A 12,951-nucleotide genomic window follows, 5' to 3' on the forward strand; every position below is an offset into this window, starting at 1 on the left:
TCTAATGTGTAACAAACTGAACCAGACTGCTTGGTAGAAATAAGTCTTTAACAGAGATGGATGAATCACCTGAAAAGTATAATGAACATCTAAGTGTTAGCTGCTGGTCTCTAAATTTAGTGGCTGTTGCAGTAACTACAACATGCTAATCTTTTGATGGCAGATGTTTGCTGTAATCATAAATGTAATACCCTTCTTACTTTAAAAAGATGAGATGTAGAATAAGCGTCCATACCATGACATGCATTTCATTAAGATTGGATTTCAACCTAAAAGCATTAAAGGATGAGTTAAATTCATTTAGAAACTGCACGGGGCTTCATGTTAAAGAGTGATAATGTATGAATGTATAAATAGAGTAAGAGTTTTTTTTTAACGCCAAGTCTTGTGTATGTTTTGAGAGTCAAAGCACCAGAGAGCTGGGAAAGCTGTCAGAAGGCTCCAGCGTGACTACGAAAGATTTGATTGTCACCCCTTCACAGCCAGACAGGCACTGGCCTATTTATAGTGAGCCAACTCTGCTTTCTAATGGGTCCTCCGCATTCCTTGCCTCTCCTCCTCTCACCTCTCCATCTTTTTGATCCACCTCACTTCCACTCCTGATTCTCACATGATTCATTAACAACAACTTCTGTTCAATTGCAGTATTTTTAGCTTTAATGCTTGCGCAACATTCACTTTGGTCTTCATCTGAGTGACATATTTTTGGTCTACTTTATGGTAGCAATCAGCAGGTTGTGTATTTTTATCTTAAGAGTGTATGCGAAACTATGCCACTTAGTGAAAAGTGAAACAGGTCAAATGTGACTGCTCCATTACCGTTACCTCTGATTGCATTTGTAAGGCCGGTTATCTGACTGTGACTTTCTGGCAGGTTGATTTAATGACTGAGAAGCTGTCCAAATAACTGGTCCACTAGATAACAGAGGAGCAGACTGGATGGTCTCCGGAGAGTTTCGAATCAGTGTCAGCAGCAGACACACAATCTAATTAGAATATTGTTTGTTGTTGTGAGATGGAATTTTGATTAAGCTGATGCTTGTACAAAATGCAGTTTGATCTAGTTTCAACTCGCCATCAGAGATTGTTTGGTATTCTATCATTTGATTATTTTCATCTGGAAGCTGGCCTATATGTGTTCCCATTTTATCAGAACATTTAATTTTGCTTACCTTGCAATACTAAAAGTAGATGCCAAAGTCTCCTGGTCAAATTTTGTTAATCCATCCAGTGAGTGCATTGTAGGCGTATTAAAGGTCCAGTGTTCAGGATTTAGGGGGGTCAGCAATAGAATATATAACATAGAAAGTCATTTTCTTTAGTTTATAACCACCTGAAAATAGGGATTGTTGTGTTTTTGTTACCTTACAATGAGGTGTTTAAATCTACAGAGGGAGCAGGTTTTCGTCTACAGAGTCCATCATTTTGCATCACCATGTTTCTACAAAAACCCAGAATGGACAAACCCTGTCTCTAGAAGGGCCATTAGCATTTTGGTGTTGGCCACCATGGTTGGCAGTTGAGTTTGCAATCTCAACCCGAGGTCCCGAAAGCCAGACAGGTTGGACTGGGTTCGGGCTAAAAATGTGCGCTGATTGGCCAGGTCGGGTAGGGCCCACACTGTGGGGTGAAAAAATCTTTTTTTTCTCAAATAAATTTTCTTCTTAAATAAATAATATGAAAAAGTGAGTACTTTGCACTTTATTAATTTAAAATGATTTATCTGAAATGTAAATCCATCATTTATTATAGATACTATATATTCGTTCGGATTGGAGTTGTATGTTTTTCAGCCTGTTAAGGACTCTAGTTGGCAGCCCCTCCGTGATGAGCAGCGTCAGAAACACAGCAGGGTTTTTTTGTCAGTGTGGACAGTGTGTGCTTTATTCACTATTTTCACTGGTTTAATCAACCGGTCCATTTGTTTTGGAGAGAAGAGACCTCTGTAGATAATTCAGCCCTGATAAAAATCTCCTGAAGTTTTTGATCTTATGTTATTAGAGAAATATGTGAGCACACATTAGCAAGTGCTGATCTAGTGGCCTGTCTCACTCAAACAGCATCCGAGAAATACTAATTTGAAACATAAAACTGCTTTATTCCGTGTTTTTACAGATTTAAATCACCTAGTTTGTTTGTTTTGGAGAGGAAGAGACCTCTGTGGATAATTTGGCTCCCAGTTAAAACCTCCTGAACAAAGAATACTGAAGGAAACAGGGAGAAGTATCTACTGGTTGCAATGTGTATTCCTCACTGCTGGATGCCAGTAGATCCCCCTAAATCTTACACAATTTTCCTTTAATTCATTTTTTTTAACGAAGTAATCAAATAAAATCATAAGATTTCAGTGCAGTCCTTTCTGTGGAGCTTTTTTACTTTTTTCTTGTACACCAGAAGCTGCAAGTTTTTATTTTCAGGCTATTGTGCCAGCACATTTTTCATTAGCTATCTATTGATTTTACCCCGCTCTGCTGATAATGTGGTGTTAGCGTCTTTGCTCATTTATTGTACTGAAGTTGTAATATTCTTCAAGAGCTGTCTGGTGAGCAATTTATGTGCCACACTACCCAAGCTTTGCTCTGGCTGCTGCCCATGCTCCATCTCTCCGAGGCCCGATTTACAGTCTATCTTCTCTGCCGTCTATGAGCTAATAAATGTTCTCACTGCTGTACTACATCCACTCATTTCTACAACCCTTCAACGATGCGTACAGATAATGAGTTCTTGGCAAGGTCACCATGTCTTTAAACAATAATTGACTTTTAAAGCACCCACTTAAAGCAAAAAAATTGGCAATGTCTGACAAGTCTGTTGCTTAGTTGGTCACCTTGTCAGCACGAACTGCTTTGATCTGCCAAGATTTGAGGAACAGCGTTTTAGGGGTCGGTCAGGAAGGCGTTTTGATTGTGAATGGTTGATTTACTCAGCTTTATTAACACAAATTATTAGCGATCAATATTGGTTTTAGCAGCAGCTTTGTTTGCTGAATTTATTTCCAATTGTACAACAACGACTCCAGTCCAAGCTGCAGGTCTGCTAACCTAGATAGATAGATAGATAGATAGATAGATAGATAGATAGATAGATAGATAGATAGATAGATAGATAGATAGATAGATATACTTTATTGATCTCAAAACTGAGAAATTGCTAATAAATGTTCACTCCAGTTTTGAAAATGATAAATAATGAGCTCTTCGTTTGCTCTCTAGCAATACTGAGCCAATACTGAGCAATACTGAGCCACAGCTTGTGATGTTGACACTCTTCTTGGCAGCAGACTGAATGGTTTTATAAAGTGGCCTTTGCTCATTGGCCCAAAAATACTTTTTTTTTTTTTACCCGCATTGGTCCTCAGCTTGTGAATTAGCAACTTTAAGCAATTAAATGGTTACATTTTGGTTAGAGGTGCACAAAGTTAAGATCAGTGTCTTTAAATCTTGGTTAAGGTTTAGCACAGGGCAAGAGCCCCCTTAATGTCTCAGTCACTGTTTTTTTGTTTGTGTGTTTTAGAGGGCAGACCACCATTACCCTAAACTGGACTTCACTCGGGTGGAGCTTCAGGAGCGTTTCAAACAGCAGCTCAGGGTGGAGCAGGCCTGCAATGTCACCATTGACTCTGTGGAAGATACCAAGCCAATCACTGAGAACATGGCGAAAATGGTAAACAAGCTGCCTCTCTTCCTCTTCCTCTTCCTCATACTCTCAATACACTAAACTGCTAGAATTGTAGATTTATAGTTCTGTGACACTGAAAATACACAAATTCTTTAAAAAATGGTGTGTGATGAAATGGAGTTCTTAATCAACACAAAACTTGATTGACATGAGTTTTCTTGTGCTGCGTTCAGACTCCTTTCACAAGCTATTTGACCTTTTCAAACCCTGAACAAACTGGTTTGATTTCTTTCAAAAACATGAGGAATGTATGTATATATATCATTTATTTATTTTTCCAAGTCATTTACTTTTTTCAATTTGTTTGCTAATTTTTGGGACACGTTTTGTTGTGCTGCTTTTTGCCTTCTCCCTATGTTTAAATGAAATTAAACCAACTTGTTCAGGTTTCAAAGGCTTAATATGTGGGTTAATATTAGGTTATACCAAACCTAAAATCCTAACACATCGAAACAGCACAACATGTTGTTATTTCAAAAATCAGTTGTCATATTATGGTAACACACTGGTTGAAATAATTGGTACTCTGTGTAGACAAGAGTGTGTTTTTAATAATTGACCACATTTTCCATAAACCTTGTTGCTCCCTGATGTTAAAAACATAGCTTATTTTTTGCTGAAAAAACATCAACTTGTTTAATTTTGTCTCTTAAGACAAGCAATCCTTTAGATTTCCTGCAAAATCTAACATGCTGACTCACAATAGAGACCTTGAGCGTGTGTTTGTCTTTGCAGTTGTCTGTTTGGAGTGATTACACTAATATAACACTATTTATGTATTAATGAGGGGGTACCTATTGTCTCCTCAGAGTAAAGTTTCTCTTTATCGCTGATAAACTTTTATATAAAAAGCATTTAGGCCAGGTTAGAGGAAGAAACATCATATTCCTGTGGTGTGCCTTCTTTCCAACTCTGGCATTTACAGTCCAGCCTGGCTCGTCTGCCTCTGCAGATGGGCTACGTGGGAAGCGAGCAGGCTGAGAGTCCCTGGTGGCCAGGAAGCATTTACAGACAGGCAGGGCAGAATAATAATGTATTGTAATGGATGCCTCTGGAGAGAACGCAGAGTCACCTCTCCATCCACGATCCAGACTGTGTCTCTGCTTCAGTCAGATTGGATAAAACTCTTCAACTAAAGAGTGAACACACACACAAAGTCGTGCACAGAACACACATATATCCACAAGACCTCCACAGGCGCATGCATGAACAAAACTGCTTACCCATCTGCAGATTCTCATTTTCCATGATTTGATTAAACATTTCATGTTAATTGTGAAGATCAACGATCTTCCTGTTGATGCAAGTGCTTGTCCTGGCTGCAGGCTTAAATAACGTGTTTTCTCCTACCTTCAAAACATATGAGATGAACATTTTTTAGCACAATGTACAGAATAGTATTGGTTTAGATGACTGTCTAATTTAAAATGAAATAGGAAGATAATCAACACAGCTAGAATACGAAGGTCTCTTCTTCCTGGCTGTCATGAGACAGCATTTTGTTTAATGAGGGTTATTGAGACTTCATTGACCAAAGGATGTCGTCAGTGCTTATGAAACAGGGGTAACTTTTGTCACATAACATAACATCCAATGCAAATGTAAAATCGCCACAGTACAGATAAAACCACATAACCATAAAACAGTAAATTATTTTTATTTTTATTTTTTTTAGTCAAACAAACAAAATATAACATGCTTATCTTAGAGGTGCGGTAGACAGATTTTTATTTATTTATTTATTTATTTTTTAACTTTTTTTAACCCTGGCTCCACCTTCAAATTAGTGTGGTATTAATCTATTCCTTTAACCCTTGGCAAGATGGCTAATATTAAGCTTACAGTATTTCTCTGAAATGTCAGACTATTCAAATCCCATCAGCTGGAGTGTGAATGACAATGATAATTTATCATTAATAAGTGTATTTTTGTAAGGGGGCAAGACTCTGGTAAAAGTAGAATCGTGTTTTCCCTCCCATAGGTTTTAGTCTTAGATGAATAAATATGTGTTCTTCTCAGAAGGGTAGTCTGTTTTCCCCCTGTCATCTGGAGGTATCTGGGCCAAACAAGCCTAACCATCAAATAGGATGCGTGCTCATGCTTCACAATACTTCATGTCCAGTGGTAGGTGGCTCAGTGCTTTACGATTTATAATGATGTTCCGTTTGCTTTATGCAGTATTTGAGAGAATCAAGCATTGGTGCAGGATTGCTTATTTTAATGGATACAGTTGTTAAGGGTTTCTTGCTGGCAGTCACTGTCATGAGATGAGGATGACTTTTAGTTGTGTTGTCCTTTCAGAGGAAGCTGCTGGCGGATCAGAAGGCACAATGGGAAAAGATCCTCCTCCAGGTCCTGAAGGAGAGAAAAACAATACTGGCCTTCAGCACCAACACCAACACCGCCAAGCGCAACGCGCTTAACATGTATCCCTACCTCTGTGTGCTGAATGATAGGGAGTATGTTGACATCATGATACAGGTAATACAAACCACCTCACTCAGTCTACCGCTCAACCATTCTGACGTCTTCAAAGACATGTCAGTGTTTGAGTCAAAGAGATGTGATTGACGACTGCTTTACTTTACTACATTATAAAAAAGATTTGTAGCTATGCCACCGTTACGCTGCTTTCTTTCCTCGACACTGCTGTTGTGCAACACGACCCAACCAACCTGGGAAACCACAAAACACAAATCAAGGGGTTGATGGTGACAACAGCTGCAAAAGCATCAGGCTTTATCTTTGGCAGCAACGGAGAGGATGCTTTGATCAGATACCTTTATTTCCAGCAAAGACAAACACGCAGGATGTGTTGTTAATTCAGAAAATTTTCACTTTGATTTCCCCTCTGACTGAGAGATTGTTTTTTCATTAAAACTAAATCACATCTGCCAAAGGATCTGCTACTTGTAACAGAATTGTCAGTAATGTTTTCTTCTATGTGCCCTGTGTCCTTTTGTCCAGAGTATTGCCAAACTGCCTCCCAGTGGACTGTCACTGAAGGTTTTCGCCAGCGATTTAGGCAACAGGGTCCACACCAAGTACTCGATTCTGCAGAAACACCAGAACAAAACGTTAGAGAAGTTGGGCAACATTTACAACACTTACACGGACCTGCTGGCCAAAGATTCAAAGGTAGAGAAATCATCTTACTATAAAATGTCTAATATTTATGTGCTGCTTTATGTATTAGTTTTGCAACAGAGAATGTATCACCTGGTAGTTTATATGGACAAGATTTCTTTTGAATGCACTGTATTTCAGCACAGTAGAAAAGTGAGAGGTGAACTTGTTTCTTTATCTGGGCATATGCCTCATGCAGTTGTCCTACTGAGCAAGTAACAAATAAGTTTAATGTATCGGACGTTATCTGAAGATAAATTGCCTGCTGTGTCCCTGAAGTGGAGCTTTACCAGCTTGTAATGTTAAATATTTCTGCTGTATGTTACAGACTTGAATTTTTATGCCCAGAAACTAACCATCATGGCATTTGATGCATTTATAACCATATCAGAGACTTTGGAATCTGCTCTAAGCATGAGACCTCCTGTATGTTTCATACTGCGCAGTAGACACTGCATAATCAGCAAAAGTGCAAACTGAAGGACATTGCAATACATTGCTTCAGCTCTAATTACGTGTAAAAACACAATACATGGCCATAATTATAATTTGTGAAATCAAAACATTCAGAACTCATTTAGTTTAAAATCTGCTGAGCAATGCTGAGATTATATCCTCTGTAGTTGTCATGAAGTGTGGTTGGTTTTCTCTCCTCTCTTCTAGTTTTACTCTCAAGTGTCAGGTAACATGCGGCCGTTAAGTTCCATGTTGTGTAGTGAATTGGAAATAAAATACAAAGTCAGATGTCAGCACTCTTTATTTAGCTCTTTGTAGAAAAGTTTTAGAGTCACGACACCACAGACTATGTGTTCCACTAGTGTTTTGATGGTTCTGGTACACTGGGGGGAAAATGTGCTAATGTCATCAGGACTGTAATGAGCAACAGCTCATTATAATCCAGCAGCTAGTTATACTAGAAGTTAGTGAAGGTGTATGTTTACATGCAGCCTTTGTAGTTAAAATTATGTCTATTATTGTGTTTTTTGCTCCAACTTTTGACTTACTTGTCTGAGGACAAAATTATGTTTTTATTCTCTTGGATCATCCCTTTCTTGAAGGCTCCATAGCTTTGGGTTCTTTTTTGGGGGGCTGAAATTTTGATCCATCCAGACTTTTACTGTATTTATGATATTTATGAAACCGAATGTTGAGCTCATGTCATCAGTATGGTTTTACCAAACTATAAAAGCAGCACCTGTTTGACAAATCCTTTTAGGTCTTGATCATCAAAACTAAGATATTGGGTCACACATGTCGACAAGCCTTTCAAACATAGTAGCTTATTGTGATATTATTGTGATATATTTACTAAATAAAAACCACCCATTTCCATTTTTCTCCCTCTAGGATTATGCGCTTCTTCCCCGCGAGCAGTGGTGTAAGCTAGAGATGGAGCAGAACTCGGGACCCATGATGCATGGAGAAGAGAACAGCTGGCCAAACATCATTGCCATGGAGCTGGGCACTTACATGGTGGATATGATGGTCAAGAGCCTCAAAATTAACAGCGACATCCTGAATCCGGCTATGGACAAGAAGCTCATCCCCATCCTCTACCACATGTACACCTTCCGCAGCACACGGCAGGTACAGTGAATATACGCGTCTTTTTAAGTGCTCACAGGAATATCAAAGGAGCTGGCTAACCTGGAGTTGGTAATGACTACACAAAAGCAGCCTCGCCAAATAGACAGGGCCTTCATAACCTTGTAACAGGATTCCCGAGCATTAACCCCGACTACAAAAGATCCTTTCAGCAGAGATTTATGTGGAAAAATGCTCAAGGATTATATTTAAATAGATCTCCTGAAAAGTAACATTGAGAAAACTATTCAGCTGCGATTAAAAATAAAACACAATGAGCTTTTTATTATAAGAACCCTCCATCAGTCAAATCAAATTATCGTATTCAATGTGGCTTTTTGAAAATCACACACAATTAGCCTGATTAAAAGATTTACCAGGCGCAGCTGAAGTAGTTGCATAATTAGTATTTTTAATGATATGGAAAGAACCACAGTGGAGCAGAAACAAAGGAAATACCTGAGAATACTTGACCTTCACTTTGGACAAGAACACCATCAGTCACTCTAAAGCCTATTGCATTGTGCAGACTTCTGCACCCACCTATCCAGTGTGAAGCTCCAAAGAGTGTGAATTATAAAACCATTTCTCCCCTTGTGTGAATTGGCAGGGAGAACAGTCGAGCAAGATGAATAGGTCCCGGGCTAATCCCTTTTTTAGTGTCCCCTTAATTGGCTAGCTGATTTAGTGCCACGGGACCCTGCAGAAGGGTGAGCCGACCGTGTCAGGGGAGTTAGGCAAAAAGGGAGAGAGAGACTTTTTGGACTTGATGCACTTTGACACTGTTGCAGAATTTTGCTCTTGTGTGTTTTTTTTTTTAAAATATCTTTCTTGCTTTACTTTCTTTTCTCTAGCTCTCCCCCTCCCCTTATCTTTCCCTCTTCGGAGGTTAGCCCATCAGGGGAGCATCCTAATGATTTTACAGCACAGCACGACAGTCTGACTAATGCAAGCAGTGCTGAGGTGTTTTATTTTCTGTCACGTTACTGTACCTTTTCTCATGATGGTAGTTATGTCCAGTCCTACATGCTGTATGTGTTGGATAGAACTAGGACACTGTCAAAGCAGAAACCCTGACTCCCGAACAGTATTTCACCCAATTAAATAAAAGAAAAGCAAGCTCCAGCAGGTCAGCTACAATGTGGAAGATACAATATGTTGACAATATTTCAGTGAAGTTTTTGATACAATGAAAATGGGTCAAACCAGTAAAGTTTATGGAGATTAAGTCGTTTGTGGATGTCAGTAGTCTGATATTTACTGGTGACCTGGGGATGGGATGGGCATCAAGAACTGGTTACAGTTGAGAACTAGATTTAATTTGTCCAATCCACAAAATATTTGTTCTCTGTGCAGTGGTTGTTTATTATTTTTATTGTCATATATCATTTAAACTTATATGAAACCAATGTTTGAGTATGTATCGCATCTGCTGGTATTTATTCATCACAATTACCTTCAAATATTTTCTTTTTGTCATTTAGGACAGTGGTTTCTAACTGGTCCAGCCACGGATCCAAATTTCTCCTTTTTTTTTCATTTATACAAAGTCCACACATTAGAGAAATTGTCACATATTTAGTTTTATTTTTCACAAAATATAAACAACACTTAGATAACAAAGAAATAAAACATTAAATGAAAATAAAAAACAGCACTTCAGAGTAAAAGCTCTGTGCCAGAAATTCACTGTAGCCTACTTAAGAATTTTATTTTTTTACAAATTGACGCCGTCCATTCAGAATGAATCCGCAACCCACTTTTGGACCACGACCCACCAGTTGGGATCCGTTGATCTAAGATCTCTGCTTGTAACTGGAATTTCCTCTGATGTTTACCCTCTAGATCGGCTTCATCAAACCTCACCCCATCCTGACTCAGATACAGCAGGAGGCCATGGAGACCAAGTTGACCTTTGACTCCTATGTGATGCCGATGCTGTGCCCTCCTTTGCCTTGGACCTCTGTCAAGTTCGGATCCTACCTGCTGACACCCACCAAGCTGATGCGCTCAGTGGATGGGGCCACACAACACGAGGCATTGTTGGAGAAATGCCAGAACCTCGATGCAGTCCTGGACTCTCTCAACCAGCTGGGCAACTGCGCCTGGAGGATCAACAAAGCATTGTTGGATATTATTATTTCCATCTTCAACGATCGGGGTAGTGAGAAGCTTGATATCCCTCCTCCTCTGACAGAGGCCCCCAAAATACCCCACTTCAGTCTGCAAGATCCTGATTATACCACTTCAGAGAAAGCCCTCATGAAGAAGGAGATGGCTACTGCCAGAAAGAAATGCAATGAGATGTACAGCCTTCGTATGTCCGCTCTTTATAAACTCTCCATCGCCAACCAAATGCGGGATAAGATCTTCTGGTTCCCTCACAACATGGACTTCCGGGGACGTACCTACCCCTGTCCTCCGTACTTTAATCACCTAGGAAGTGATGTCACGCGGGCTATCCTTGTGTTTGCAGAGGGGAAGCCCCTCGGTCCAAAGGGACTGGACTGGCTAAAGATCCACTTGGTCAATCTGACAGGACTGAAAAAGAGGAGCTCACTAAACGGACGGCTGCAGTATGCCAACACTATCATGACGGACATCCTGGACTCTGCAGACAACCCCCTCAATGTCAGTTTGTCTTTATTGCTCTTTCCTGTTCATTGATTGTTTAGTCCAACCTTACATACATAGTTCCACATAGTATTTCTTTGTAGAACTTAGTTCATCAGTTAGTATATATTGTTAAATTTTGCAGAAATACAAAAAAAATCTGACATATGAAGATTCTAGCATATCCCTTTTTTCTCTGACTGTTGAAATGGTCAGTTTAAGGGGTGCCAAAACCTAAAGGGAAGAGATAAAAATATCTGTCAAAACAAAAAGTAAAAAATGTTTTTCTGGCAGTGTTTATGTATGCTGGATAATGTGCCATGTGCCTGTGTTTGTCTTTTTCAGGGTAAAAAGTGGTGGATGAATGCAGATGAGCCTTGGCAGGCTCTGGCCTGCTGCATGGAGATAGCCAACGCTGTGAGATCTCCAGATCCAACACAGTTCATCTCTCATTTTCCTGTTCACCAGGTACCAAACATTTTGAAAGAACTATGTGCCTATTTATAGAGTTGCACAGATATTTGAATGTCATTTTGGATCTCCTACTAATGTGTTCTATAATAAGACATTTAACTGCAAATGAGAAATGGAAATGTAAGTTCATTATCCTTCACTCAACTGAAACAGATGAAAAATATAGAAAGATGCCGTATATAAAAAGAACAGATTATTTATAGGAATTTAACACATTGGGCCAATCATAGTTCCAGTTTATAGCCTCCTAAAAATAACTTGTGCCATTTATTCATGGTTTATCGTGCTGTTTTAGAGGGCACATCAAAGTTAACAAGGCAAGACCTCCGCAGCCATCTGGGGCCATTTTATGTTATCTGTCATAAACCTGCAGCCCTAATCTTACCGACCAGACCACCGCTTCAGATATCCTGTACTGAGATACAAACCAAAGCCCCAGACAAATCCTCCAGAATAGTGTCAGTGTTAGTGTATATTTACTACACTGTGTAACCCTCTAACTGTGCTGCCTTATGGGAGGAATTCACTGATAGACATTTTCATTTTTTTACAGTAAAGCAACACTGTCTGCTCCTCGGGCCGTGGTTATTAACCTTGGCATAATGTAGCTCTGATTTGACACTTAAGATGTCCTCCATTTATTTTGCTTTTGGGTGTGCACATTTTATACAATTCCTTTGAATGATTAATGAAATAGACCACATAAATTATTAAAAATCATCATGTCGAAATTCCATTGAAGTGCAGCAGTAAAAATTAAAGCCATGCAAGTGGTAATAATAATAAAATATTCTAACATTAATTGCAGTGTAATCAATATGGCCAAAGTATTTAGCAGCTCCTCCTCACAGTTGTTATGAAAGGAAAACAGCTCAGAGGGTTTCACTCAACGCAGCTTTGAACTCCAACCTGCTAAGAGATGAAAATTAGCCTTTCAGCAAAGTCGGTCACATTTACATCACATTGATGTGAATTCATGTGTACTCTCCCTGTTGAAGAAAATAAATAAAGAAAAGGATAAAATCTACATAGCCAAAAGGAGGAACTTGTGTAAGGGACTTTTAATTGCACTTAAACAGAGCTCCATGGTCACTGAAGCACGCTGCCGTTCTGCTGCTCCTCCACACAACACAGATGCTACAGTTAAAGCTGAGGCATAAGGGTCATATACTGAGAGCATAGCAGAGATGTTCAGGCTAGAGGCAACATTTTGATAGAAATGAAATGAAAAATTCTACTGCTAGCTCAAATATGGCCAACTTTTTTTTTTAAGTAAGCCAGGTGGACAGGTTAAAGCATTTTATTTTTGGTTGAGATATTGCTAAATAAAACAACCAAATCAATCAAATTGGCCAATTTATTTTGATTAAATGTGAATCACATATAATTGATTATCAGTTAATTATGAACTCCCCTAGTAGAGCTGCAACAATTAATTGATAAGTTCTCAATTATCAACTAATTTAGTAATCAATT

The 12,951-nt window shown here is 39.0% G+C and overlaps 1 protein-coding gene across 1 annotated transcript in view; it reads left to right on the plus strand.

Annotated features, from left to right (window-relative positions):
- The window catches only part of polrmt (polymerase (RNA) mitochondrial (DNA directed)), a 57,056-nt gene that overhangs the window by 11,753 nt on the left and 32,352 nt on the right, over positions 1-12,951 (plus strand). Inside the window, exons 6-11 of the mRNA XM_042484064.2 lie at positions 3,514-3,663; positions 5,980-6,159; positions 6,646-6,816; positions 8,152-8,391; positions 10,234-11,019; positions 11,347-11,469. Of these exons, the coding sequence (XP_042339998.2) occupies positions 3,514-3,663; positions 5,980-6,159; positions 6,646-6,816; positions 8,152-8,391; positions 10,234-11,019; positions 11,347-11,469 (1,650 nt within the window). The remainder of the gene's footprint in view (positions 1-3,513; positions 3,664-5,979; positions 6,160-6,645; positions 6,817-8,151; positions 8,392-10,233; positions 11,020-11,346; positions 11,470-12,951) is intronic.

This window comes from Plectropomus leopardus, chromosome 5 (genome assembly GCF_026936395.1).
Source record: "Plectropomus leopardus strain MGB_pleo_1.0 chromosome 5, ASM2693639v1, whole genome shotgun sequence".
NCBI classification, from domain to species: Eukaryota; Metazoa; Chordata; class Actinopteri; order Perciformes; family Serranidae; genus Plectropomus; species Plectropomus leopardus.